The sequence below is a fragment of the Colletotrichum spaethianum genome (genome assembly GCF_022836535.1).
Source record: "Colletotrichum spaethianum MAFF 239500 DNA, contig34, whole genome shotgun sequence".
NCBI classification, from domain to species: domain Eukaryota; kingdom Fungi; phylum Ascomycota; class Sordariomycetes; order Glomerellales; family Glomerellaceae; genus Colletotrichum; species Colletotrichum spaethianum.
This window is the reverse complement of record NW_026054804.1, coordinates 87,705-112,302: the sequence shown is the minus strand read 5'-3', so window position 1 is coordinate 112,302 and position 24,598 is coordinate 87,705. Positions and strand designations below refer to the sequence as shown.

Below are 24,598 nucleotides of genomic sequence, written 5' to 3'. Positions count from 1 at the left end.
CAATCCATCATGGGGAAAATGGCCGGCATGAAGCGGTTTCGAGTTTTTTTGGCGCTGGTTTTCACATCTTTTTTGATCTTGATGTTCAAGAGCAAGAGCAATGAAGCAGGCACCCAATCTTCACAATTGCCCAATAATGTAATCACTGCGCAGCATCTAGGTGACGCTTCTCTTAACATCGACACCTCTCCTCACCAAGTGGAGATTCCGATCCTCGACGACAACCTAGAGATTCAGCCGCCGCCGCCGCCGCCACCACCACCACTACTACCACAGGCGCAACTCATTCCCGATGCACATAAACTCGCGACGTCAGATGATTTCATCCCCCATTTTGCGGCCATCACAGGTTTGAAGGGCATCTCCCAGCGTGAGGCCCGCGTAACATGTACCTGGCCCGCCGACACATACGTCAATTTTCAGTTCTCGGACTCTCTGGAATGGGTCATTGAAGACCGTCCGGTACTGGAGATCGAGCTCCGCCGGCGCGAGTGGCATGACTTTATTCGGGGCAAGATGATTCCGTACGCGAGCGTCAAGGATAGCTTCCGTGGCCGAGGGTTGGTCATTGTTGCAGGTAACGCGGACACAGTGATGCGCGTCAAGGTCATCTTGCGCCAGTTGAAGAAACTCAGTTCTACTCTTCCCGTAGAGATTCACTACTGAGACACCGAGATGAACATTGAGACCATGGCTGGCCTCAACGCTTTGTACGAACCGATCTACTACAACGACCTCTCAAAAGACCACAACATTGTGCACATCAAGAAGGATGGGATGTTTGGAATCAACTACCAGCTCAAAACAGCAGCTCTGCTCAACTCTAAATGGGCTGAGCCCCTCCTGCTAGATTCTGACAACATCCCAATGCTCGATCCGGCGATTCTTTACGATTCACTTCAGTATACCGAGTACCATACGGTATTTTGGCCTGACATCGCGCGTACGCGTCCTCAGAACCCGGCCTGGGCGATTTTCAATACTCCATGCCGAATGGCTGAATACGAGCAGGAGAGCGGTCAGCTTCTAGTTGATAAGAGGCGCTTCTGGTATCATCTCCAGCTTGCCTCGTGGCTGAACAACGAACAGGGGAAATACTACAATGATTTCCTGTTAGGCGACAAGGACATGTTCCGCTTTGCGTGGCATGCGTTGCAAACTTCATTCGGGAAGCCAAAGAAATGGCTTACGAGCGTGGGAACAAAGAATGATTGGTTCTACTGCGGGCATTCCTTCGCTCAATACCATCCAGATGACGGCCGCGTTGCATTCCTTCACGGCGGACTGGTCAAGACAGTGTCGCTCGAGGTGTTGAGATGGAATCGTGACGTCATGGGAGGTTATCTACGACACTACAAGAGGGCATTGAGCGAAGAAAGTCCACAGGTAAACATTAACGTGGCTATCAAGTGGGATGGCGCTGCGTATATGCCCGACCACTCCGACAAGTTTACAGCGGCGCAGTGTACAGAAATGCTCGATGCTGAAGCAAGGGACGTGGACGAGATCCTATCTGGGCTCGAGCAAACGTTTCGTGAGCTCGGTGGATACTGGCAGCTGGACCAGGAGGACACAATGAAGTTGGGTCGGTTTGGGCCTTCACCTGCGAGCTGAAGCTCTTTGAGCATTCACGTTTTCTGCGTGTCAAAACATCAAGAAGGATCGCCCTTGGTGTTCCCCTGATGGCCACTCAACGGGCCGATGGTTCCTATATTAGCGTCGAGCACCGGTAGAGACAGAGGGTCAAAGAGACAACCCAAGGGACAAAGAAGAGCTAGCGCCGCTCAAGAGTACCAGCTCAGGGTTAGACACATACTTGTTTGTACCTAATCACACGAGACCTAGCGAGGGGATAGGGTCCCATCTCTCCAGCTCGCTTTGACTGAAAGCTAGAAGAGACCGTGGAGCTTATTTTTTCAGCCCTGGCCTGACCACTCCGAGCCGGTAGAATGTCAACATCCACCTTTGACATAAGGCGGCGCAATGTCACGCGGGACTGAGTACTTCGAGGCATGTCAAAAAGCTTGAGGTGGCGTTCCAAAGGCGCCTTTCCTTACACAAGACCATTCTGAGGTATTGAAACGTTGTCGGGGTATGGGGCTGGTGTACGTAGGGTTTCAGGAGTAATACTGTGGTGGACGTGTGAAAGCGGCCTGCGGATCTAGGATTATGGTCAACTTTCGGGAGACCCGCTCTCGTGCTTCTGATAGAGATATACGTAAGACGTAAATCCCAATTTTCCAATATTCGGACTTTTACTAAAAAAGATCATCTGCTATTGTGGTTTGGAAATAGTGGCAGGATTATTGGGCGACCCGACCCACGCGGCGCATCATCCGAGCGTTGAGGGTTCCAAGACAGAATCGGACGACATAAACGTTCTCCGCCTGCTCGTCCTCCAGTGCAAACAGAAAATTACATACTAAGCAGGCTTAACGACACACTCGTGTTCGTAGACTCTTGCTGCCCTTTCAACCAGTTGTTTCAGGGAAATTTGGCCGCCAACCCTTACCGTTGGAGCGCTAGAAAGCATCCGATTAGCGTCTAAACCCCATCTGCTAATGAGCCTGCAGCGTTAAAACTTCACATTTCCTTTGTGGGCATGCAACTAGCTTATTACCCCTGAACAAAGGTAGCCGCTCCTCACTTGGTCGATTTTGGTAGCTGAAATAGGCAAGGCAGTCACACTTGGCGATCGCATTTGGCCTAGGCTCAGAACCAACCTGCAAGTCGGGGTGCGCTGCGAGTATAGGCAAGCCAATTATTCCTGTATGTCTTGCAGAATGGGATGATGGTTGCATACTCACGAACAAGGTGTAACGATGCCATGCCATGAATTTTCTCGTAAGTGAATTCGGGAGCCCATGTAGGTTGGTTTTTTACTTATATTGAGCAACCGACTATTGCAAGAATCCATAACCGAGGTGAGAAGGCCTCGTAAACAAAGCAGAGATACAAGAGAGAATTGTACCTTTATGTTAAACTCGCCACACAGACCTCTTTGTTTCCTCACCGTTGATGCCTCGCCCACCGCCTTGCAGCCACCGTCATGCCCCGGTCTGGACGCCCAATCACGATCAACACAATTGTTATGCAACTCTTCATGACTCCGTGGAGGCGGAGTTGACGCACAATGTGGCCCGGACCAAGCCAGTTCCTGCCCGGCTCAGACGGCTCAATACGACCGAGTGGCGGCAGGATGGCGAGGGGAAAAGCAAGCCTTGAGTACAACGTCGACGGCGTCAGGACGCCCCGAACTAACCAAGTTGACGGCGGGCTACTCATCTCCACATCTAAGCTCCAAGATGGCTTCTTGCACCCAGAATAGATTGCAGAGAGACGAGCACGGGCTTCTGGACTAGATATTGTCGACGAGGATATAATGAGCCTGTAATGCCCGGCTTCTCTGGTAATTGGATCACCAGGATACGCCTTGTCAACTCCTCGCCTCTCACACTCCTTCCAATATCTCTCACTTTTGGCTTTTGAGTACTGCTATCTTACACTCTCTTATCACGTATACTACCCACCACAATCTCTCAATCATGCGTGTTTCTCTCTTTACCGCCGCCCTCGCGGCTACTCCCATTCTCGCCTACCCGGGCATGAAGAGCACCCTCTCCGAAATCCGTGCTCGTGCCGACCAAGATGGAAACGGCGCCGATGAGGGTGACTCCAACGAGCTCCTTGGCGACCTCGCCACTCTCGACGACTCGAAGCTCACCACTGTCGGCAAGAGCGTCAAGCAACTCCTCACCGGCTTTGACAATCCGGAGAGCGACGATGCCTACTCCACCTCCGCTCGCGGCGGGAACCTCGCCGCCAAGGGCTCCGCAGCTTGCGCCGCTGACACATGCTGCATTTGGAAGTACATCGCCAACGATCTTCAAGCCGTCTACAAGGGAAAGTCTGGTCGTTGCACCGATTTCGCCCGCGCCGCTATCCGTCTAGGATTCCACGATGCTGGTGGTTGGTCCAAGACCACCGGCACCCTCGGTGGCGCTGATGGATCTATCATCCTCGCTCCCGAGGAGATGACTCGTGGAGAGAACAACGGTCTCCAGGAGATTGTTGCACAGACTCAGGTCTGGTACAACCAGTACAAGCAGTATGGCATCGGTATGGCCGATCTTATTCAGTTCTCTGCCAGCGTGGCCACTGTTGTGTAAGTCTTCGACGCAGCTATCTTGATAACGTCCGTTAACCTTTGAAAGCTGCCCTCTTGGACCTCGTATTCGCACTTTCGTCGGTCGCAAAGACTCCACTGCCCCATGCCCCAACAACCTTCTTCCTCCTGTAACCGGCTCCGCCGACTTCTTGATCCAGCTCTTTGAGAACAAGACCATCAAGCCCCACGGTCTCACTGCCCTCATTGGCGCCCACACCACCAGCCAGCAGCGCTTCGTCGACCCCAGCCGCGCCGGCGACCCGCAGGACAGCTCCCCTGGTGTCTGGGACGTCAAATTCTACAAGGAGACTCTCGGCTCTGCTCCCGCTCGTGTCTTCAAGTTCGCTAGCGACGTTGTGCTTTCCACGGACCCTCGTATCAGCGCTGAGTTCCAAGCCTTTGCCGGCCAGGGCGGACAGTCCCACTGGAACGAAGACTACGCCCGAGAGTACATTCGTCTTTCTCTCCTTGGCGTTTACAATATCAACGACCTGACTGAGTGCACCAAGGCTTTGCCTGCTCGCACCGGTAACACTTTCAATGCTCCTGACCAGGCTGCCCTTGACAAGTGGCTTGCTACCAAGGATCGGGTTGCCAAGATTGCTGACGAACTACGGAACGGTGGCAACATCAGCAGTCTCATCAGCTCCGTGATGGGATGGTTGAAGGGTATCTTCGGTCTCAGATACTAGTAGTGTTCGCAAGTTTTTGGTTTCTCGTGGAACAAACATATAGAGGCGTACGGATTTGATTTGGTATATAAAACTGCTTGACTGGCACCAGTAGATACAGTCACATAATGTCTATATTTAATCTTTACCAGATTCTTGGCTTTCAACACATGATTTCATTAGACGATTCACATAGGATTGAACAGATCCCCGGTGCTTCTTACATCTTGCATAAGCGTTTTCTATGACAAATCAACTAGAATCGCTGCAGCATACTGAAGATAAGCACTCACTACCCATAGCACCAGCTTTGTTTCTGACTGACGGTTGTGACCTAGAATAGAGTGAAATACCATACCGAGGCTTATGGGCTCAAAACATTTCAGCTCAATCATCCTCAAACCTAGGCTGCCTTATCGCGACTCGGCCCAACTTCACGAAATCTTATAGTATCATTACAAAAACGTCTCGGCCATGGCATGTAATGTCTTCTCTCAGTGGCACTGTCATCATCGTCAACCCTGGTGATCTAGCTGCATAATACTTCCTTTAGGTTGTTCATCAAATGGCATAGTGTTTCTTTGATTTATCATGACTCCAAAGAGGCTTCAATTTCGACCCACGGCCAGAGCGTGAGGAGGGTATCATCTACAGCACGTACATTTCCCTCTGCTTTTTCCCACCAACTACTTCGCCCCATTCATAATTAGATAATCAGTCTGATATGCTGTCCGGCCAAACGAAGCTGCCTGCCTGGGATGTGCGTAGCATCACCCTGCTGCAACCATTGAAGTATGCAACTGTTGCTTGAATGCGGACAAAACTCTATTAAAACCCGCCGATGCAGCGTGGATGGCAAGGGGGCGGGCGGTCACAGTGAAACGCATAATCATACAACATTCTTGTCCGATGCTGCATTGATTCATGTGGCTTGCACTGCCATGATTTTGTCTCAAGACATCTGCTAAGTACGTGATCTTTTCGTTAGGTACCAAGTAAAATTACGTCGGCTTTCTGAAACTCGGCATATCGATATTTTTATCACTATAGTAATTTTGATGAATTGTTTTCTAGACAGTAATTGTTTCCATAGCCACTGAATGTAGCTCTCGCAATCATCGGGGTCTCATATTGTTTGAGTTTCTTCTCAACTTCCTCACCATTCCTGAACACAGATCAAAGCTTGATAATTGTTGACATCAACTACGGACTCCCCAGACTATAAAAAAACATAAGTAAGCCTGCCTCGCCACTGCCTACATGTCAACATTCCACCTATTTTCACGGTTTCTCTAAGTAATCCTCTTTTTTTTTTGTCATCCACGATGACCATACTCAATCTCCCTCTCCCGACACGTCCTATCGGGGCTTCTGTCTTACCCGCACCGCCATCGAGGACATCCTCAAACAACCTTCTATTGAGAAGCGGAAAGCTGAGCTCAGAGCAAAGATCTCCGATCACCCTTTCTTGGACATTGACCCCGGTGTATTCGATGGAGAGCTTGTGAAGCTGGGCATCTTTTGCAAACCGGACCCGAGTGGCCTTGAGAAGAATCCGAGAAGAGGCGGTGGTAACATTTACGAGGGAACTTACACTGGCACGCAGGCTGCTATCACTCATGCCTACAAGCGAATTGAGCGCAGCTGAGGGCTCTTGATTACGGGCAGCCGATACTTTGCTGAGATATATACAGCTTCGAATCCTTCTTCGACGTTCTTCAAATCGAACCGACGTTGCCCCGCTACGTTGAGCTTGCTCAAAAAAAAGGAGATTCACCAATACTCCCCCTTCCCACACTACGTTGATGGTTCGTTGGCGTATCCTCCTCATCTTGAGCATGTACCCCTGGAAAACGAAGTACCTAAATGGAAAATTTTCAATGCCCTGGGCCTTGCCGAAACAGGAATTATGATCGCGCAAGTCACCCCCGACACCATCAACGGCAGAACCACGGACTGGCTGCTTAGGAATATTGACGATGTCATTGGAGGGAAGCCTGAGTGCGGCCCTACCATTGCGGACTGCGAGACGTACAACAAGTTCCATCGCAAATCCGGCACTGACATAGAGCGTGGCTTCAATATTGGTCTTCTTCCTGATTGGTATGGTGACCGCCGATTTGCTGAACAGTCCTTCACCGGTACCAATCCTACCATGATCGAGAAGGTTCCTTAAGATCTCTTGAATCAGTTCATCGAAGCGGCCAAGCGCGCAGGCTACGGCTACTGGGCGAAGACTCTACCCGAGGTCAACCCAGCCTATCTTTTTGTGCAAGACTGTCGGTACTTTCGCAAAGCGACTGGTGTAGAACCTGATGAGATCTTCCACCACAAGGAGCCGATGTCAGATGACCATTGGGCTTGCGCGGCCGTAACACTCTATCAGCTCCACCCTGACGGCAAGCTCCACCCAATTGCAATCGTATGCGACTACAAGAAGACCATGAAGGATTCAGTCACCATCTTCAATCGACGACACCGTCCATTTGACCCTTCAACCTTCGAAAGAGAGGACTGGCCTTGGCGGTATGCAAAGACGTGCGCGCAAGTTACAGACTGGATTCGTCACGAGGTTGGGGTTCATCTCACTCGCGCCCATTTCATCGAGGAGGCCATTATTGTGGCTACCCACCGCACAATTCCCATGGACCACATCGTGTACCGCATTTTGCAGCTGCACTGGTCAAGACACTCTCTCTCAACGCCGCCGCCAGGGAAACCCTTGTCCCGCAGGTCATCAAGGACATCATTGGGCTAAGCATGGACCAAACGTTCAAATACATGGCCTACGAGTTCGAGAATTTCGATTATACTGAGAACTATGTCCCTAACGACCTCTTACGTCGTGGGTTCCCTAACACCAAGGAGGGTCTCACGGATAGCAGGTACAAAAACTATGCCTACGTCAAGAACATCCTATCCATATGGGATGTCATTCGCAGATACGTCAAGAGCATGCTGTTAACGTACTATGACGAAGACCGAGCCGATGGCTTGATCAAAAAAGACATTCATATTCAGGATTGGTGCAGAGAGGCCCAGAACAATGGCCGCATTAAGGGCTTCTCGAAAATCAAGTGCCTGGATGAACTTTGCGACGCTATCACTATGAGTATTCACATCGCTGCACCATTCCACACCACTGTCAACTACCTCCAGAACTTTTACCAAGTATTTGTCATTGCTAAGCCTCCAATGCTTTGTCGGAACCTTCCCCAGAGTCTAGATTGGGGTACACTGAAGCAGATCTCGTCCAGGCTTTGCCAATTGGGCGGCAAAAAGAGTGGCTTCTCTCAGTTCAGGTGCCTTGGCTCCTTAGTTTCAAAGTTGCAAGCGACCGTAGCCTTATCTCGTTTGCACAGTCACAGTGGAGAACACATTGTGGCAGGGCTAGGGAAGAGCAGGTTATTCGGTCCATTAGCGAAGGCTTCTACTATGACCTACGTGAGCTGGAAGTTGAATTCCTGGTAACAAGCATGAGAATGGACTGGGCCAGCATTCCTTACATGGTGATGGATCCAAGTAATACTGCAGTTTCGATTCTTGTCTAGACTTGTATATCAGCGACTTATCTTAATTGTATGCTTGTTGTCGCCCAATTGACACACTTCGCTTGAGTGACTAAGCTCCGAAATCAACTCATCTATTCGGGCGCCAATAGTACAGATAGTGTAAGGCCTTACAGGAGGGAGACCCGTTGGTTTGGGGGGCTGTTCTTTACGTATGCCAAAGCATTGCTAATATGGCTGACGTGGTGCTAAAATGTCGTTCTAAGGACGCCAACGTCAAGTCTGAAGGCACTCACGATATACTTATATTTCACGGTACTTCTGTGCTAATTACATACCCTCTCTTGGATGGCCAGGAAAACATGAATCAGTGAAGCCCAAGACGTCAAGCGATCGTTACTGAGGACTGTCTAGACTCGGAACAAAACCCAGTGCGAGATTGCATAAGGTACGTCGCCAATGCAGGAATCGAAAGGAAATTCGCTAACTTAAAATATTGGCCTTGGTCGAAGAACTATATCAGGCCAGGAAGCCAATACATTACTTCTATAGTGATGCATGTATGTTCTCGCTTCGGGAGAAGGAACGACCTGTTAAGGGCCAACACGAATATATTACATTGGGTTAGTTTCTCAGCTGCATGGCGGTCCTAGGAGATACGTTGAGCGCTAACGGCTTAAAGGCAGGGCACTGGAACAAAATTTCTAAAGCGAAGCGACTTGCCAACGTCAATTGATAGAGTATCCGTCACGACAGGTTCGTGATGTTGTGGCTGATGAGAACAGTCTTGCCATGCGCCATGTCACGTGACGGCTCATCGGGAGCCTATTTCTATGGGCGATAGCCTTCCACCACCCCTTTCCAGAAATCAAGCACTTTCACATGTCGTTTTCCAACGCCTAGCTGAGTGCTATAACTCGTGACAGTATCCTTGCTGTGGCCATTGGGTCTATGTGTCTCCAGGAAATTCCCCCTTATCTACTAGCTAGCCTTCTTTTTAGGTGCCAAATGCACGTGCCATCGGATTCTGTATATTTAGCTGTCGAAATCCGTCCTAGGTATGTATCCGACATTCGTCTAGACTGCCCTACTTTCGTACATGTTAGGCTGTCGTGTTACCTACTCCGAAACATGACAATGTAAAGTAAATCTTCGCGCGGCTGAGTGAGGCTATTCCCATTCATCAATCTAACCTATCCTCGAAGGACACAATGAAAATAAAATTAATCCACAGAGGCCCGCATGGACGGGCACAGACGGGAAAATACACTATTTTAGCAGCTTTTCTAATGGTAATCCTGACCGTCGCTCCGGACCATGTCTAGTGTCTACGCGAAGGACGACAAGCAGCCGTGTTAAAATCTGACATACAGTGATTTGCCGGGCCAAGGAGCCAGGGTCGCAGGGCTGGTTCCGTGTCCGTGTCCGTGTAGAATTTTACAGAGGTGTCACAAAAACGCTGGAGCAGCCCTGTGGATGGCGCCCCAATCGCCTACTCCCATCTTTCTCTTACTCTGCCCCCTTTTCCTGTATACTTGGTTGGATGGTCGTACTCTTGCCATGTCGCACACAGTCGAATACACCTCACTTCAAAGGGATGCGTCCGACGAGGACCAAGCCTCCGACGAGAAGGCGATCTCGCAAAGTGCACAAGTCCTCCCGGACGGACAGCAACATCACGCCGGTGCCACGGCGGAGCGCATGTTTAGTTTCCGCGACTTCAAGTTTCTAAAGACATGCATCGTCTGTATCTCGGTCTATCTCATTGCGGCTATTGCGGCGGTCGTCTGGTCGTATCAAGGGCCGCCGGTCGACGGCACATTCTCTCAACGGCGTGTTTTCCGGACCCCGGACTCATTGAAAGTCGATCAGCTATACTCTGGGCTGGCTCTGTCGGCATTGCTAGCACCAGCAGGAATGTTAGTGCAGTGGATTATGCACGACTTTCGACAACTACGCTTGTTTGCCATCACAGCTCAACAACCCGTTCTGCTAGCAGATTTGGACAAAATTGGAGACGAATCTAGCTCTTTAACGCTTAAGACCATGGGTAAGTACTCGTGGTGGTATGCTATCATGCAAGCAGCACTCATCATCATCCGCACGGCGATTGTGCCAGTTGGTACGCTGATGCTCACGACTGGAGTGTTCAACAAGAATGCTGAAGGTTCGGGTGTTGCTGGTCTACCTATCCTCCCCTCAGTCGAGGAACAATTTACTGTGACACGGCTGGCCAATGCGATGGGCTGGAACGGCGAAGGAAACTTTTCTCAAACATTTGACGGGGACGATGACTTCCTCTCGCGGACTGTTTACACCTTCGTTGGTGATTTGGTCAGTCAAAGCGCCCTTGTCGACGTTTCCTCTGGCGCCATTGGCCCCATTCAAACGCATAATCTGACATTCAACATTAACACCACCTACCATGGCCTCATCCTATATCATTGGAACGCCAACTGCGAAGGCGCACCTGACGTCTCATACACTGCCTCACCCAATGGGTCAAATACGACATATACCTTCACCTTTCCAGACTCCAGCAACCAGACCATTGATATCGGCCCTAAGAAAAAGGAGTCACAGACCCTTCGTCTTTGGAACAGTGCAGGCAACACTACTATAAATGGCATCCCCGTTGGCGGAACTACCTACTTCATCTCAGCCGGCACATCATCTTCTCTGGAAGTCAGCACTCTCACAAATGATACCAGCCTTACTAAGACCGCCGATGGACACTGGATTTCCCGTAGCAAGTGCACACCCGAGTTTTCCTGGGAAGTCGCCGGATGCGTATTCAATGGCACGATCATGACAGAATGCTACTCCGAACCGAACACCAACACCACAGCCATCGACACCGTTGCTCTGAACGCATTGCAGAGCTATATGACAGCGATTCCCTGGCGGATATTCATCGAGAGGCTCACCATCGTTGATAAGACTATCGACACGTTGTACTCGATCCCAACCACGCGTGATTGGGGCCACTTCTTCGGCAACATCGCACAGTCCATCGCCGCTATCTCGACGGCAGGGTATTATGGTACTGCGACGGTTCCCACGGTAGCGAGAGTCCAGGAGGACGTGTACATCATCCGCACCGTTGTGTTATGGATAGTCCTGGTCATGCTGGCAGTCGTGTTCTTTACGAGCTGTCTCGATATCTGGAGAAGCAAATCACGTGGCCTGCCATTTAGGACGGCAACATTTCTGGCCATTTCGAACGCCGTTAGGGGCCCGTGGTGGGATCAGGTACTGTATGGCAGCTGTGTTGCTGATGAGGTGGCAATGCAGAAGCGGAGCTCGGCGGCGGTTATGTTCGGCGCTGATGTGAACAACCCATACCACGTCGGGTTGCTGCCGGCTGTCCTACCAATCAAGAAGGATAGAACTTACTTTGGGATCAGAAGACGGATGGAATCTAGAAGGTGATAAATTGTCGTTTTACGAAAGAGAGTTCGTCTGTACTTGATATTGGAATGTCTCCAGCGCTGCCCAGGTGCCTTACATCGCATGCTTTCCCCTTCTGGGTTCATCTTCCTATACCAACGGTGCAAAAAGCACGCTGTTTCTAGAGAAGACGCCACAGCCCAATCCAAAACTGCTCCTGAACTTCAGTTGCGAACCTCTCCTAGAGGAATGTTCATTCCGTGTCTTCCTTTGTACTGCGATACTTGGGCAGGCTTCCACCCGCCGCGCTGCAAAAGGCCTGTGTCTTCCAGCTGGAAAACTTGAACCTTCAGCGGTCGGCAGCACTTGATCATTTCCTCCTCGCTGTCCTCTCCGAATCCCCAAAGCGATAAGTCGCCACCAGGGCAAGTGCCTGTAGCAGTTAGTCGAACCGAGAAAAGTGCATGGGAATATGGCCGAACTTACTCAATGCCATCAGCAGGTCCTGCTCGGCTAAAAACTCGATGTGATCACCAGGCTGCGCCGGACAAGGGTTCATGAAGTACCGCCCCTTCTCATCCAACCCCGTAACCTGGAAAATGTTGATCACATCATGAACATCAATCTCGTTCAGACCATAAGGCAAAACCGCACGAGTCAAGTTGGAATGGCATTGGAAATCGTAGCTGCCGCCACTGAGAACCGTGTTGATGTACGGATCGCATCGTGTGCCTAGAAGGTCGTGCACGCGTCCTCCATGCTCATCTTCGCCATACCAGTCCAAAGTGTCCTTGATGATGGTCGCCAGAGGTCGCATGTAGGGTAGGTTCGACCACAAGCGGTCACCTGTCGAGACGTGACTTGCATGAAGCTGCTTCGTACGGCTTGCCCAAAAGCGCTCACGGGGGTTGTGTGCGTTCCAGATGTTCAGGTCGCCTGGCCGAAGTGAGCTTCCGGTACCGGCCGGCGGGAGGCGGCTTCAGCCCGGTGACTTACCGACTTGAGGGCCTTCCGGGGTGCTAATCCTCACAATTGAGCCTGCTGGTGCTTTCCATGCCCTTCCGGACCGAATCGGTAACGTAAACTCCTCGAGCAGAACTCGCGGTGCTTGCTGCGCAGATTCGTACAACACCTTGTCAACCGTGAGCACAGAGCCGGCAATCGGTAGATAAGCCGGAACCGGCTTCGGGATCGGCTTCCGATCTCTGAGACGTTGGGTGGGATCAAGACTGGCAGCGGACATTGTAGTATCGGTTTGATGATGGCTGAATGGAACACGATTCCAGAAAGGGAGCGAAACACACGGCAATACCACTACTTCGGCGAGGATGCGGGCTCAAGTTAGTATTGCTATGCGCATCAATGAGATCAACGGACTGCAAAAACCCCACTTGAAGCCTTACGTAAAGGCAGGCTAGATTGTCAAAGTAAGAGAACCCAAATGTGAAGTGACGCCGATGCCGCTCCTCCGCCATCTCCACCTTAATAGCTTCGGTGATCGACTCCGAATGATGCTTGTGATGGCGCCCAACTTTGGTTTTGGTGTGTTTGTAGAACTGCACAACATTTCTTAAGAAGTATGCTTTTGCCCCCACGCAGACTTCCCGATATTCTTTTACTACGACCCCACTTTACAAAAAGTATTTAGGGCGCAGCGAAATTTTAAAACACAAAATTTAAAGTGCTTGCCAGTCTTGAAAACGCCAAAAAGAACTCTGCTGTCTGCCTAGGCATGTGCATCAAATGCCTCGTGGCGGAATCGAACCGCCGATCTTCTCATATCACTATCAGTACTAGTGAGACGCTATACCACTTAGCCAACAAGGCTTAATATAGGAGACATCAATTCTGGTTAAGGACTCCAGCAGCAAGGATGGCATGGTGGGCCACGATCAAACTGTTTCAACACAAACCGCCACCAGGATGAACATGGAGAACATATGATGCCTTCGTTTTGTGTGATACATAACCCATACCATGATTCTTTGAGCATCAAAGCACAAGAAAGTTGGCAGGCGAACGATTAATGGGCCTTGACAGGTCTTTGGAGGTTGATAAACTGGTTGCGGATGGGTTAAGAAAGTTCATTGTTCAACAAGCACTGAAAATGACGCTTTACTCTTACTCAGTAATTTATCATGCATTACTGAACTCGTAAAAATGGTTTTTTCAACAACCATGTCTTAATGAAGGGTAGTAAGTTCTTCTTTAGAACAAAAAACTCAGCCACTCGCTGGAACATCTAGATTTAGCTCCAGATCGAGGCCAACTCTGAACAAAGCACATATTCCAATTAGGTAACGATTAATTTACAGGATCTCCCTCGGTGCGCTGATTTCTTGCTACGATAAGAACGACCTCCATTTTCGCTGCCTCCCAATACTTTGTTGTGGCATGTAAGGGTTGGCTTGCGATGAAGCCCTCGTTACAATGTATCGAGTTAGGGGCTTCAACAATAGGAGCTGAGAAAGTCGTCAAGGGGCTGTGGCTACATCATATGTCTGAAGAAAGAAAGAAAAATGGCTGTTACATTAGCTCCAACGCGAATAGTATTGATCAAACCCCTTGCCGAGAAAGGTTCGTTAATTGTAGAAGAGGTTTATTTGATGGCAAGTGTAGTGAAAAAGTATAGTGCTCTACCATCATATCCTGGACGTAAGTCATCGGGCAGATTTTCGCTAATTTAAAGACGCCCGTTGTCTTCTTGTTGGTAAGAACGTGTTAGGGCAGAAAGGTGACTATCCACAGTTCGCTCAAAAGGCACACATCGTAGTTGCAGCACCAAACAGGGCGCATTCCCAAGCGCTATGAATAGATTTAGTGTCGTTGTCAAGCCTGGTGATATTGGCGCATCCTTCAGCCTCGACCCACTGTGCCCTGTATCCATTTATGTGAAACTATAGCCTTCAAGGTCTTAAACACAATGCTATTCCTCTAAATCATACACCATTGACAATGTCACTCTAGTACCCAATCATAATTAGAATAGGCTGTACAACCGCAAATACTTTAGCAGGTTTGGTCTCTTCTGAAACAAAAACACAGGACCATCTTACTGTTCTCTGGGCACGATTGAATTAAAGGTATTACTACTTGGGAGGCTGGAAGGAGTTGTTGCTTTTGTCACAAGCGTGAACTGGGGCTTCACTAGCCATTGAACAACACGTGTAGCCCGGAGAGGTGCAACTTTGTAATTCCGTCTCGACAATTTTCCTCATCAATGCGACAGCCATGGAAACAGTTCTAAAGGAATTATGCGAACATCTCGGTTGTCGCGGGTAGTTAATCTAGGTTCAGCTTTGGCCATATCAGGCGCGAATACAACCCTAGGCTAGAGGAATGAGTCAACATCCCAGGTTCGGAACATTTACCCTTGAAAAGCTAACTGCAATCCATAATGGCATTTCTTCATCGATTCCCATGTTGGTCACAGCTCATCAAGAGATTCTGAGGTCCTTTGGGCGAGGTATTCGACGATGCCTAGTTTCGGGCCGAATCCATTTTTACCCCATAGCCACGCCTGGTACCTCGAACCTTCTCAAAGAAAAAGTAAACAGCATTCTCGAGTTTCGCAGTCTGTTCGTACAGATTTCTTAGTTTTCATTGTCTTCAGTTTCCATCTCCTCTATTTCGGTGAGGCCGCGGTGGCTTAGTCTAGACTCACTGGGCGAAGTCTTCTTTGCTGATACCTAGGACTTCTGAGCAAGGGTCACCATGTTCTCTAACACACACCTGCGCGGCATTTCCTACCTAGGCGCACTGACAATTGAATGTACTGTTCGTTGTATGGGCAACCGGAAAAACAAGCAGAACACACTTGCAGACACGCGTCATGAGAGCCGTTAATTTAATCAACTTACACGATTCACGGGTCATTTGCAGCGTCGAACTTCAGAGGATTAAGCAGAAAAAAGAAATGGAAAAACTTCCCGTTGCCGGGACTGACAACGCGGTGTTCGGTCATAATCGATTTCTGAAGCACCTGATGGTTTGCCGGTCATCTCTCGTAAGGCAGAGGATCGTCCGGGTGATACGGGGATGCTGGAGCAAATCGACAGCAACGAATCGCGCGATCCCGGAGGCAGAGTCCGCACGCCAATCGGGAGGGTCCAGACTGCACTAGAAGAACATCATTTACCATCATTCGCTGCAAGTTTCGTCGGATGCGTGTGGGGGTGGGACTGTCGTATCCGGCGCCGACTGGACTTTTCCTGAGCCCGAGTAGGGCGCCTAAGCCGGTATGAACTGTTTCGGCTCAAGACGATAAGACCCTAAAGGTGTCACTGCCAAGGGTCCTTTGCTCGTGCGCTGGAAACCAGATGGCAGGATAGCTTGTGCGTACGTAGTGATGCAGAATAGCACTTTTATCCCTACGGCACGTTGTTGGATATTTCGTCGCCATGTGCCTTACACCGTGTTTGACTTGGCAAGGGCGCCTGAACCTGCCTGGGCGGGCACAACATTGCCGAGAAGGCTAGGAGGCCCATCATGATGCAACGGGACAAGAGCTCCGGTAGTTGTGCGCATGACGCGACTTGATCGGCAGCACTGAGCAGCAACATGAAGGGTACTGGAGACTGTAGACTGGACAGCAATAAGCTTCGACTCGCTTGATTAGCGTGCGCGACCAGGTTGCATCGTGAAAACCCTATTGTCTTGTCAATTGAAACTCTAGCGGATATGTGTGCTGCTTATCCAACCTGATGTGCATGGTCAAGAAGAGTCCCGGAGCTGGTTCCGGGTGCGCGAGGCGAGAAAGGCGAGTAATCCGCGAAGGGATCAATGACTAGGACCCCGGCCACCGCTGTGCAACCGCACGCCCTCAAACCATTTGCATTCAATGTGAATCGACTTCTCCCATGCCGGGCTATCGTGGCCCTTATTCCAGCTCAGCAGATGGTCAATGCCTCTTCGCCTGCTCGAATCCGTCCGATCAATGACTAGGTCAGGCTCAAGGGTTGCGATGTCGACATTGCGACAAAGGCCTGCGACAGCGTCTGGCTCGCTTAGAAGATTGCATTGATCGAAAGCCCGAGCTCTTTCAGCCGCCGCAGTTATGCGCGCGGGCTATGTGTGGTAATGAGACAGAACAATGCGCGAGTCGAGTCGATATGCCTCGTGTTTATATGTTATTGGACGGATACTATCATCGACGGCTATACCGTTTCCGACTCCCGTTGCGCAACGAGTAGCCCCCCCATAGTCGAGTAATGGAGACCTGGCGACGGCGGCGCAGCACCAGATATCACTGCTTAGCTTCCGCGCGCCGTTGTGAATTCGGGCTATCGACACGGCAAGCGACACGTGTGATCAGGCCATCCACGTTGATATGAAGTTCGGGATACGTTTCTGTTTGGGCAAAGATTTCCCACTTCGGGCCGGCGTAGCCCACAGTTTGCCCCTGCCCGTAGATTGGCTTGCCGCCTCCTCACCGAAAGGCTGGTAAAATCGCTCACTGGGGAATGGAGGTGGCCGGACTGAGGGATCCGCGCTGTGCCTAAGATGTGGCTCACGTGGGCTATATGGAGCTGCTCCATGATCTTTAGACGACGAAACAAGGTGACGCTAACAAAGTCGTTTCGTGGTAACGGGATTTCGCTTCTTCTCTTGGTCCTGTCTGTCAGAAGTAGGTACCAGATAGAAGGATGTCAAGAACGGAATGCAATCTCTTTCAAGCGAGTCAAGGAGTTTGGCCCCTCGGAGCGATGCAGGAGAATTTGAGTGCAGCCTCGCGTCCAGCCATGAACGCACACGAAAGGCGGGCTTTTTCTGCGAACAGAGTCGCACAGCTCCACTCGAGATGAGCCTATACGAGGGAATGTGATGGCGCGCATGTTCGTTGATTTATTGCCATTGTCAGTCGGCGGTCTGCAGTCAGTCATCGGTCACTAGAGCGAAGGGCAATGATCGTCCAGAAAGCTCGTATTGTCGACAAGGCATTTCGATCCGGTTCGTCCAATCGGAGCCGCAGGGTTGAAAGTGACAGTCTTCAGAGTTTTGTCCCCTTTACCTTACAGTTTCTATTGTGCGTGAGCTGGCTTCGACTACCAAAAGGGCGCCGGTGATGGCTTTATGAAGTGTATATCTCATCCTCCCGGGGTCACACCAGATTGGGATGTAAAACGGAATGAATAGCCTCAGCCCATCTCTCAGAACCGAGAGGGTTGGGGCACCTGAGATAGACAAAAGGGAGGCGGAAATTGGAGGAAACTTGGGGGCCGTTTCTGCCCAAAGTTCTAGATCGCAGGTCAAAGGACAAACTCAAAATGACGAGAGATGCAGCCCTGAAGGAGCCGTAATCAACACGACGGCAATTGGCGTGTTGGTTCCTGGGATTGGGGTGACCCCCAGACCTAGCTAAAAGTAGCAAACGTTGCTGTTGCCCGGTCGTCAAGCACCAAAGAACAGAGGCTTCAAAAGAACTGATTGCTTATGATGGGTTCTATTCGTACGATAATAGAGTAGCTTGTGTTTCTGAAACACAGTCAATTTGTTCTAGAATCCTATTAATAGTGGCGGCATCCTTGAGCGTCCTGGGAAGCCCTGCTGGGTGGGAAATAGACGGGCAAAGCAAAAATGCCTTCCAGCGCGCTAGAAACGGGTGGCATGATTAGCAGCAAATACAGAGCCAGAAGACTGAAGCTAGAGCCAGAATCAGAGACAAACACTCTGGAGAAGGAGAGAGGATCTCCCCAAGAGTGTGCCTGGTCCTACCCTGGACACTATGGAGCCCCCATCCCTTCAGACAGCGGACACAACGGACTTCAGCGAACAGGGCACCCGGGCGCCTTCAATTAAGGTAGTCTTAGTAATTATGCAACGACTGGGCGCGCAGGTTCTGGAACCTCTGCGAGGATGGGATCAAACTGCCCGGATGCCGGACCATCCTGGGCCTGGGCAGCGCAGGCTTCAACTCAGGTCAAGGGACTTTGGCAGAGACACACAATCTGGAATGGGCGACTGGCCCCTGGGGCTTTTCTGGCGCACTGGTCAGTCTCTGGTACAATGGCGCTCTGGGCCTCTTTGTTCCTTGCCCATCTTAAACTCCACACGGGCCGGCAAGCAAAAGGACTGGACGTCTGCGGGCGAGTTCGCTGCCGCTGCCAGTGCCTGACCAGACCACCAAAGAAGAAATAGCAGGCGAAAGGAGAGGTGCCACAGGATGGACGCCGAACCCACAGTTGAGGGGCCGTGAGATCCCCACAGCCCTCGGTCCAGCCAGACGCCCCTCCCCAAATATCTCCCAGAGCCATGGGGAGCCGTGGAAGAACCCAGAGAGTAGACGGCCATGGAGTAATGTGTACATGACGGCGCAACCTTGTAGGGCAAGGTACATACGCCTTACACATCGCAGTACCTTAGCTGGGCAACCCGCAACGCGAAAGTGAGGGTCCCGACGAGGGGGGGTGTTCGCTAGGCGATGGCGATGGGAGTATGTTGTGTAACTATAGGACCATGCCATATTATTTGTTCCCTCTAGTTTTTAATTTTTTTTAATTTTTTTGGCAGTCCAGTCCAGTCCGATCCGATCCCCTTGCCTTGCCTCGCCTTTGCTTTTCCCTTCCCGTGGATGCCGTGGGATGAGATAAAGACCCTTTGAGATCCCCTCCACGCCTCACTCTCTCTCCTGCCTCCGTTAGACTTTTTCGTGCATCTGACTTGTCTGGTACATCTTGTTGCATCTCTAACCCTCCCCCCCCCCTCCTTTCTCCCAGCTCCGTCATCCGCTCTAGACGGTTCCTCGGCATCTCCCACCTCCAGACTACGGACAAAGAACCCTCCCGAACGCCACATTACATAGAACCGCCTGCTAGCCAGAGTAAAACGGAGCAGGAATCCCATCTCAGGAAGATTACAGATCTCGCCAGCAGAAGACACAACCAACACCCTCTGCAGCTATTAGTACTTTGCGTCTCGTCGAACGATACACTCACCAACTCGCGACGGTTTACTTTGACGACACTTGACGTCGTTAACTCTAGAAACTCCTTTTCCCCCGATAACCACCAAAAACCGTCACCACGGCTTCTCCAGCGATCGCCATCATGGGTTCACCGAGTGGACCCCTCCGCCCACGAGCGTCGTCAAATTTCATGGGCATCCGCGCCTCGGGATTTCCGCCGTCGATGACGCCGCAAGAAAAGCACCTCTTCTCCGACCGCGTCAACTCAGCGACGACGCGCCTCTCGAGCACAATGGCGGCCAGCGACAGCGCCGAGGGCTTCATCTTCGTCGTCTACTTCCACAAGACCACCGCCGCCGACGCCCTCGCCCTGCTGCAGGCCGCAGACATCCGAGTCAGGGGCCACGAGATCCAGTTTTCCTGGCACTGAACTCTCTGTCAAGGTGTCAAAAAGCCTGCTTGGACTCGTTGTTGCTCGGACCTGGCTGGACTCGACTAGACTTGACTGGGCCTCTCGCCCTGTGGACTTTGTGGACTGTTTGTGGACTCATCGCTTCCTCGCTTCCACGTCCGATATGCACGACTTGCGTCTCGCAGCCGGCCAGGCTCGCAGCCATGTCGGTTTGGACTGACTTGAGGGTTGATCCTTTCTCTTTACTCTCCCGTCACTATCCCTTACATCCACACAGCCAGCCAGAAGATAGGAAAAGGGGATGAGTCTCCATCGAACCCATCCTCTGCCCACTCCCCTCCCATCCATCCCCCAATTCCCGCCCGACCGCACCGGGACGAATCCTTCAACCCACCATCCCCCTTACCAACAACCCTCGGCGATCTGCAAGTCTAGGCCGTCTTGGACCACGCCCCCCTCCCAAATCCTGCCCAACTTTCTAGCGCAATCATCCATATTACCCATACACTCACTCCTGCACCTCATCGCACCTTATCTCCATCGAAGCAGCGCTCAATCAACGCGAAATCGTCGGAGTATCATTTTCACTCACGTCTCCCTCTGCCCATCATCCAGATACCCACATGCGGCACGCAAGGGGCTCTGGTTCGTCAATGCCGCAGATGAGCTGCAGAAGAGCAGGCTGCAGCTATCCTGCCTGCATCGCACCGTCCAACGCCCTCCCGGGTGAGCCGGCCGGCAACGCAGACGAGGGTTTCGGAGAAGGATTTGGAAACCACCGGCAGAGAATGAGGTGACGCGGAAAAAACAAGGGCGTGTGATACGCGGCCATCCGGCTCGTCATCACTCCAGCCGCTATTCGATGCATTTCGAATTTCAGCCCCCCGTTCGCCAGGGCAGCTTCTCTAGTATTCAAGTTGCTTACCAAAGGTGTTCCGATTTGGCCGGCAATCGGAGCTGACGGGTTTCCACGGAGAAAAAAAGATACTACCACCTCCTTAGCTGAGACGCGCCAACGCAATCATCACCTATTTTCCGCATCCAGGGGACCCGCTTGAGAGAGCAAGGGGTTACTGATGCAAGAGGAACATGATCGAATTCGGCGACCATTCAACAATGGCATTCAAAGGTCAGTTGCATCCGCATCATAAAATCCAATCCATTTGCGAACTCGTCGGTTTCCTTCGCACGGAGTTTCCAAGCGGAGGAACCTCGAGCGCAGCTGGAAGACGAAGCCTACGCAGAAAGCAACACTTTGCCCTTGCATAGAAACATCGGCTGACAGGCGGTCCAGACCAAGTTCGATATTGATTGCCGGCCCGACGTGGGGGAGCGTGAGGCGGGGATCAGGGAGGGGAAGCGACCTGGCCTGGAGGGGAGGGGTCGGAAGGGATAGCGCTGCTGGAGTACCGTTGCCATTACGCTGCGCTGCGTCGCGTCCTCGGTTTGGGGGGACGTTCCGAAGCCAAGCTATGGATGCGAGGTCAAGAGGGTGGAAGCAGATGGGCGGGCTTGGACGACAATGCACTCATCCAATGCCTCAAGTCACGATCAGCCATACCACCCCGCCAAGTCCCCAGAGTTTCCGCAAGATTGTCTTTCGATCTCACTTTCGGACTTTGGCCCCCCTTCTTCCCTTGTCTCCTGCGTTCCGTCCGTTCGTCTTCGTATTGGGCATTGGGTAACGACCAGAAACGGGTGCCCAAACATCCACCTCAGTCCTCATATTTTGGGTTTGGCGGACTCGCCCCCAAACGGGCAGCCTTGACTTGTCATTTTCTCACGGCACCAGCTCCGGACCAAAGACTGCGCAAACCTGGGTCACTACTGGTTCGCACCAGGAAGAGCTCACGCCTGGGGGGGAGTAGGCTCGGTCACGCCAAACCCCAAAGGTGACCAGTCATAGATTGCGTGTTTGGTCACTTTTTGAGCTTGGCTCTTTGTAATCAGGATAATCAGATCATGTTACAATGTCTAGATATGAGTCAACAAACCAATGATCTCATGTAAACAATTGTCATCCGACCAATGTTCCCCAACCTGATGGAGGCGTCGCATCCCGTCCTGTGCGCGGAACAGGAAACGCGTATAGCTACACGTGTTCAGTTTGCTCATTTACTGCTGAAAGTGACGACTTGAACCCGAGAGCCACAATACAAATCAACTGCTCTGCCTGTCCCGGCCGTGATCGCCCCGCCATCCGTCGGCCGTTGCGTCGATGGTTCTGGGCGGGCCGATTGTGCATTCCCGCCCAAAGAACAATTGTTAAAAGTGAAACAGGGGAAGATTTGCACCATATTGCGCGCTCCGGGTTTCCCTGTGCACACATCCCCAAAAGACCCCAAAGACCCCAAAGCCCAGCGAGTCCAAACCACCAAACGGACTGGACGGGCCACGGCACGGACTCCGCAGCCGCGTTTTGACTCCGCCCTCTGGGCTGTCTCCTCCTCTTCACGGGCATGGCCTCGCATGGAGGCTCCTTGATGATCAGAACAAGTCCTGTCTCTGCCGAAACCCCGCGGTTATATTCTACCCCCGTTCCCGCCGTCTGCTGTGCCCCATGAGCCACGGCTAAAGATGGGGACCCCCGGCAATCGGCGCAATCCATTGCGCCGCCATGCAGCGCCCATTCCCCTATCCAGACCCCGAAAGCGAAATCTTCAGGTTGACCCCATCGTGGCCGGCTCACCGCAAGACATGGCACGGGCGGGGCTGTTTTGCGTTTACGTCTGCGCCGCTCCTTGATGCCTAATCTCGAGCCCGTCCCCCAGCCGTCACCAACGACCGCAGCGCCGTGATATGCCGAGGAACGTACTACGTACGCAAGCCGAAAAAGCAGCGTGATGCGGCCGGCTTACACGCCCACCATCCCGAAGCAGCAATGCTGCAAAAATGCCAGCGGCTTACATGTCTCCCGCTCAAACCGGCATGGCGTGATTTGTTGCCTTGCACGTTTGACCACAACCGCCTCTTCGGACTCACCATTTAGCCTTGAGACCGGCCAACCGACCAATCAACTATGTCCAACAAGCTTACAGCTCCGCCGCCCAAAGGGGTCTAGAGCACGATGTAGAAGGCTTACACTCATGATAGCCTCATCCGTCCATCGATATCAGCCCGCCTGTTTATGTGTATTAGTCATGTCTTACCAGTATGGCCAATATATGGACAATTGTGCGAGGAATCTGACCTATGTGATATGGAGTATCCGGAATGACGGACCAACTCGCGCCGCCGTCGGCGCAACTTGTCAAGCGCTGGCTTAGCTAGAATGCCAGCGGCATTGGGTCAGTAGCATGTTGTCGTAGAATAAGACGTAGTAAGGCGTATAATCAAAGAGTCTTGTTCGTTATAAGACAACCTGCTCGCCGGTGGATTTCTTACGTTATTGTAAATACCAAATACAAGAACCTCAACTTCACAGACTTCAGCCATCTCCAAAATCACGTCGACCCGACAAAGTCGTGCCAGCATCCCATTCGACTTAACCGGTCTCGCAGCCTCGAGATTCAGCATAATTACTCGGCCCATCCTCCCGAGTTTCAAAAAGATGATTTGCACATGTGATCCATCGACGGCACTCACGCCCGTCGATCACGATACCCAATCATGCCGGCCTTCTTCGTTTACGAGAAAGATCTCGTCGACCCGACACCCCAGATCTCTTCACTCGAGGGCAAGGTGATTTTCGTCACGGGCGGTAGGTCTGCATTCCTCCAACTACATCCCCGCCGTCCTCGGCCTATCTCTAGATCCAACTGCTCGCGCATTCTCCCCGCAAGGATGAGTATCCTCGCCAGTGGCTCACAATTTGCCATTCTATGAGCGAATCTGGGCACAACAGATACAGGTTTGGCCCACCACATGCCTCTTTGACAATCCTGGATCCTGAAATGGAGCCACCACGTTGAATAAACGTCATTGACCACGTCTCCTTGGACGATGTCACGATGTTTGCCCAAAGAATTATCTTCACCGTGGGGATTTTGCTGAGAGCCAGCCTGAGTTTGAGTTTATAACCCGCTCTGCATCTCGACGCGCGTCTTATCTTCCATCTTGCGGTCTACATTCGGTTAGCTATCCTTTGCAAATCCTTTTCGGACTCCGTCTCCGTCTTAACTTCCCTCCCCCTTACGGCCTCCACTCCGCGTTCCGCTTCCAACACCACTGGTGATGTTGGATGTAATGATGGCTAGAGAAATCCCTCCGGCCCCTTGGCCATCTTGCACTTCGTCCCAGCAGTCAACCCACCGTCTGGGGTACTTACATCAACACCAGCCATACCACTGTTTGCGAAGCCACACCTATCCCGCTGTGCGGTAAACAGCCGGTATTCCCAGAGGACTTCTGATATTAGTATAATCTCGAAACCGTCTTCGCCCGTCCAATAGTTCCCAGCTACCATCACATACCCAGAAAGCTTGACCGATCGACGAGCCATTGACCAACATTGAGATGTCCTCGAAAGCAATCACTCCAAGAGTCCATCGACACAAGAGCTGACACGAATGGCTTCAAAAATAACATAAACCCTTGCGAAGCCGC

The 24,598-nt window shown here is 51.5% G+C and overlaps 7 protein-coding genes and 1 non-coding gene across 8 annotated transcripts; 6 read left to right on the top strand and 2 right to left on the bottom strand.

The window, feature by feature from the left end:
- Positions 1–18: 18 nt before the first annotated feature.
- ColSpa_10229 (uncharacterized protein) lies at positions 19–666 on the top strand (the record flags this gene model as incomplete). Its single annotated transcript, XM_049276441.1, has 1 exon — positions 19–666. One exon carries the CDS (start codon positions 19–21, stop codon positions 664–666), a length of 648 nt encoding a protein of 215 aa, XP_049132398.1.
- A 9-nt stretch (positions 667–675) lies between these two features.
- ColSpa_10228 (alpha-1,2-mannosyltransferase MNN24) lies at positions 676–1,614 on the top strand (the record flags this gene model as incomplete). The annotated part of the gene is made up of 1 exon (XM_049276440.1): positions 676–1,614. The coding sequence occupies one exon, from the start codon at positions 676–678 to the stop codon at positions 1,612–1,614; it is 939 nt and encodes a 312-aa protein (XP_049132397.1).
- Positions 1,615–3,545: 1,931 nt separating this feature from the next.
- Positions 3,546–4,860, top strand: ColSpa_10227 (versatile peroxidase VPL2; the record flags this gene model as incomplete). Its single annotated transcript, XM_049276439.1, has 2 exons — positions 3,546–4,165; positions 4,215–4,860. The coding sequence occupies 2 exons, from the start codon at positions 3,546–3,548 to the stop codon at positions 4,858–4,860; spliced, it is 1,266 nt and encodes a 421-aa protein (XP_049132396.1).
- A 1,888-nt stretch (positions 4,861–6,748) lies between these two features.
- On the top strand, positions 6,749–8,080 carry ColSpa_10226 (linoleate 9S-lipoxygenase 1; the record flags this gene model as incomplete). The annotated part of the gene is made up of 4 exons (XM_049276438.1): positions 6,749–7,006; positions 7,031–7,521; positions 7,554–8,010; positions 8,066–8,080. 4 exons carry the CDS (start codon positions 6,749–6,751, stop codon positions 8,078–8,080), a joined length of 1,221 nt encoding a protein of 406 aa, XP_049132395.1.
- A 1,828-nt stretch (positions 8,081–9,908) lies between these two features.
- On the top strand, positions 9,909–11,780 carry ColSpa_10225 (uncharacterized protein; the record flags this gene model as incomplete). The annotated part of the gene is made up of 2 exons (XM_049276437.1): positions 9,909–10,398; positions 10,882–11,780. The coding sequence occupies 2 exons, from the start codon at positions 9,909–9,911 to the stop codon at positions 11,778–11,780; spliced, it is 1,389 nt and encodes a 462-aa protein (XP_049132394.1).
- A 182-nt stretch (positions 11,781–11,962) lies between these two features.
- On the bottom strand, positions 11,963–12,981 carry ColSpa_10224 (uncharacterized protein; the record flags this gene model as incomplete). The annotated part of the gene is made up of 3 exons (XM_049276436.1): positions 11,963–12,171; positions 12,225–12,674; positions 12,735–12,981. The coding sequence occupies 3 exons, from the start codon at positions 12,979–12,981 to the stop codon at positions 11,963–11,965; spliced, it is 906 nt and encodes a 301-aa protein (XP_049132393.1).
- Positions 12,982–13,482: 501 nt separating this feature from the next.
- On the bottom strand, positions 13,483–13,565 carry ColSpa_tRNA_271. The gene is given in 2 exon segments: positions 13,483–13,518; positions 13,530–13,565. It is a non-coding gene; the product is annotated as a tRNA-Thr (tRNA).
- A 6,218-nt stretch (positions 13,566–19,783) lies between these two features.
- ColSpa_10223 (uncharacterized protein) lies at positions 19,784–20,071 on the top strand (the record flags this gene model as incomplete). The annotated part of the gene is made up of 1 exon (XM_049276435.1): positions 19,784–20,071. The coding sequence occupies one exon, from the start codon at positions 19,784–19,786 to the stop codon at positions 20,069–20,071; it is 288 nt and encodes a 95-aa protein (XP_049132392.1).
- Between the last annotated feature and the right edge of the window lie 4,527 nt (positions 20,072–24,598).